The following is a 3,950-nucleotide window of genomic DNA, read 5'->3' on the forward strand; positions in this document are numbered from 1 at the left end:
CTTAAGGTGCTCGGTGGTGGCGGTGGCTGTTGGCAGCGATCCTGACTTTCCTCTTCTTTGTCTCCCTTCCAGTGATCCATTTTTTCGATGCCGTGAAAGCGGATCGCACCCAGAGCTGGCTGTACGCCGCCTGCTCGCTCTCCTACCTGGGCGCCATGGTTTCCAGCAACTCGGCTCTGCAGTTCGTCAGCTACCCGACCCAGGTGGAGCGGGGCGGGGGGAGACGGCGCTCACATGCAGCTTAGCGCTGTCACCCCCCAGCGCTGGGGCCCCCAGTGCTGGGGGTACCCCAAAAACGAGCACTGTGCTGACAGCGAGTGCGGTGGGAGAACCGGCTGGTGAAATGAAACTGTGGCTTTGACGCTTATTTTTCTGTAGCAGCTTTTGTGGGGCTGTATCCCCGAGTTTCAGTCAGCGCTGGGTGTGTAGAGAGGGGTTAAGAGAGCTCGGACTGTTCCGGGAAGGGAATGGCAATCCCTGGAAATTATGGGAATTTGTTAATTGGGAGTTGGTGCTAATGTTGGAGGACTTGAGATGATTTCTGAAAGCTTCGCTGTTGATTTAGCGGTTGCCCTGGGGTGGGGTTTTTATCTCCTTTTTTTGAAGTGTCTGGTGTGTTTTATCGGAGGGGTGCGTCAGGCGGGCTGAGCCCGTACGGTCACCCGTGTGTTGCCGTCATCTCTCTCGTCGCAGGCACGTGGTTAGTTAACGCAGCTTTTCTTTTATAGGTCCTGGGCAAATCCTGTAAGCCCATTCCAGGTACGCGAACTTCATGTTTTTTCTTGTGTGTCTGTGTGGATTTCTCGTGGAGAACCTCCGTTGCCAGAACAATGCCTCTGGCTGCTCTGCGAGCAGTGTTTTATCCGTGTGTTGTTCTGTTGAACTAATTCCCACAAGAAGATTTTGGGAGCGGTTTGTGACGTTGCTTCTTTACAGTCATGCTTTTAGGAGTGACGTTGCTGCGGAAGAAGTATCCACCAGCCAAGTATCTCTGCGTCCTCTTGATAGTCGCAGGCGTGGCCCTGTTTCTGTACAAACCGAAAAGGGCGGCCGGGAGCGATGACCACGTCTTTGGCTACGGAGAACTGCTCCTGGTGAGTCCTGGCAGCACGCGGTGAACCCCGGCGGGGGGAGGAGGAACCGGCAGTGACAGCGCAGAGGAGGCCGTGGCCTTTGTACCTCAGGTGTGCTCAAAGCCGATGTGGAAACACTTCCGCAGGAGGATGCCTGGGTCTGAGGGGTGTGTTCTTAAGCTGCGGTATGAGATCGGTGCATGAGTACACGTGCGTTCCTCTTAGCGTGTGTTTTAAGGCCACGTTATTGCTCTTCAGTAGGTGATTGGGGTGTAAAAAAAGGAGGAGAGTGCTCAAGATTTTCGCCATGGAGAAGATATGAAGAATGCAGGTTTTCTTTGTTTTCTCTGACCTCTTGTCTTTTCTTAGCTGCTGTCTCTGACCTTGGACGGGCTGACCGGCGTATCGCAGGACCACATGAGAGCTCACTACCAGACGGGTTCCAACCACATGATGCTGAACGTTAATCTGTGGTCCACCCTGTTCCTGGGCGCCGGTAAGGAGCACCCGGCAAAAACCACAGCCACCGCGCCCAGAGACCGCCCTGGGACAGCCAGTGGGAAGAGGCGTTGCATCCTGCTCCAAAAACGGGCCTAGAACACTGTTTGCAAATAACTGTGTTTTGTTTGGGGGTGTTTTGTACGTAAAGTCTGGGCTGTGGGGTGTAGCTCTCCCCGTGCCCACCAGAGGACACCGCCTCCGCTCCCTGTCGCTGCCCAACACATTGTCACTTAGGAGAAGTCCTGCCTCTGGGCTCGGAGCTGATGCTTCTCATCTTGCTCTTTCCTCCAGGGATACTGTTCACGGGGGAGCTCTGGGAGTTCCTGAGTTTTACCGAACGCTACCCCAGCATCATTTACAACATCCTGCTGTTCGGCCTGACGAGTGCACTGGGTCAGGTAACTCCGCGTCCCTTCTTCTGCGCTCTTTGCTGGGATTTGTTTGCACAGTTGGGAGATGACAAAGTAACTTTGCCTCACTTTCCGCTGCTTTGGTTGTTGCTTTCTGTACAGGCTACCTTCAGAATAAAACTGGTTTAAGTTTGTATGCAAATAATCGGGATTTGAAATAAGATTCTTTCGGCTCTGGCTTGATGGCTTTTCACCTAAAGATCTGTGTTGTACAGTTTCCAGTCAAGAGTGACAAAAGGTGTCTCTTTGTTTTTACAGAGTTTTATTTTCATGACTGTGGTATACTTCGGACCTCTGACTTGTTCCATCATCACCACAACCCGCAAGTTCTTCACCATTTTAGCGTCCGTCATTCTGTTTGCCAACCCCATCAGCACCATGCAGTGGGTGGGGACCGTCCTGGTGTTCCTGGGTAAGGCTGGGGAGCAATCGCCCCACATCTTTCCCCTGTTAACTTAAACAGAGGTGACGTATAGCGAGGGGAGAGCTAACAAAAGGTCCTGGGCAAAAAATCTAATTGCATTAGGACGTTCTCGATGCATGTTAGTGGCCTCGCCAGTGCAGGAAGAGAGGAATGTGGTTTCTAGCAGATCTCTTAGGTCTTTTTTTTTTTTTTCCCTCCACACTGGATCTGCGTGGCCGTTAGTAAATTGGTGCTGTTACTGCAATGTGGAAAATCAGCTTTTGTTTGTTTGAAGAATGTGAAGCCATTTTCTACACACATGGATTATTTTATCTCATTGCAGGCCTTGGACTCGATGCCAAATTTGGAAAGGGAGTAAAGAAGACATCGCATTGAGGAAATGTTGATCTCTGCAGTTGAAATGAACTTTTAATTTATTGTCTTGTACCTCAAAATCTGTTGTGAAACTGGACTCAGGATAGGTAATCAGAAGGAGAGTGTTTGGTTGGGTTGGTTTGTTTGTTTGTTTTAGTTTTTTTAATTCTAAATTGTCTTTAAAATGTAATACTTTAGTTTTAACTGTAACTGAGCTTTTTTTTTTTTTTCTGTAATCAAAGCTGCATTACTAGATCCTAGCAGCAGGATGAGATTCTTGCCTTAACAGGAAAAAAACTTCATATCTTTATTAAAGAAAAAGAGACAATGGCCATTTTTTCCAGAACTTTAATTTCAGTATTATTGGCTGCTGTTGGGGAGACACAGCACACCTCTCTCCAAGGAGAGGGCTAGGCTTGGAATTATGTCCGTTCTTTGGTGCGGCCTAGAAAGATCCCTGGATTAAATGCCTGTGTTGAAGTCAACCCCCCTCCTGATTGATTGTCTGATTTTTCCATAACTGAGCTGGTGGCGCAGCCAGTTGGACACTCTTCCATTAAGATAATACATGTAAACATTGAGGTGCTTGATATCCTTCATCTGAGCCCTTCTAAAACCAGAAGCAGCTCTTGGCGTATGCAAAAGTTTCCAGGAAACCTATTTAACCAGTGGGCCCCAAATTAATTCCTTTCGTCCCCCCTGCTGATGAAGGAACAGGACCCTCTGCTGCTAAAACCATGCCAAGGTTGTGTGACAACGGCTTCTAAATGTTGAAAGAGCCCTTGTTAATTAACCACCATCCCGGGGAGCTCTCCAAACCCGCTCCGGAACGCGGGCGAGCTCCCCCGTGTTGTGTGGGGAGGAGTTCTTATCATAATGATGCCTTCAGAGTTGGAGAGGAAAATTCTCCAAAGAGCAAACTTTACACATGAAAGCATGTTTCTACCAGCTGTCGCTTGGTCTCCATCTGTTCGGCGGCTTTGGCCTTTTGCCCCTCCAGATGGGATCTTGATCTCTTTCCTGAGCGGCTGTTGTAAGTCTTTCTCTCCCCTGCTTCCCCCACACCTCCAGTGTTTCTTACAACTTTTTTGGCCTCAAATTTGTTTTTCATTTAATCTGTCTTACTATCCCATAGTTCTACACATTTCTTGCAAAACTAAACCTGAGGCTATTAAAGGGTTTTTGTCT

The 3,950-nt window shown here is 48.9% G+C and overlaps 1 protein-coding gene across 1 annotated transcript; it reads left to right on the forward strand.

Annotated features, from left to right (window-relative positions):
- Positions 1-72: 72 nt before the first annotated feature.
- SLC35B1 (solute carrier family 35, member B1) lies at positions 73-3,091 on the forward strand (the record flags this gene model as incomplete). Its single annotated transcript, XM_010085069.1, has 7 exons — positions 73-203; positions 729-759; positions 937-1,094; positions 1,443-1,569; positions 1,866-1,972; positions 2,243-2,396; positions 2,731-3,091. Coding segments are annotated over 7 exons (761 nt in total), but the record flags the coding sequence as incomplete, so codon positions are not given.
- Positions 3,092-3,950: the final 859 nt, after the last annotated feature.

Source organism: Pterocles gutturalis, unplaced genomic scaffold, assembly GCF_000699245.1.
Source record: "Pterocles gutturalis isolate BGI_N339 unplaced genomic scaffold, ASM69924v1 scaffold30860, whole genome shotgun sequence".
Classification (NCBI taxonomy): domain Eukaryota; kingdom Metazoa; phylum Chordata; class Aves; order Pterocliformes; family Pteroclidae; genus Pterocles; species Pterocles gutturalis.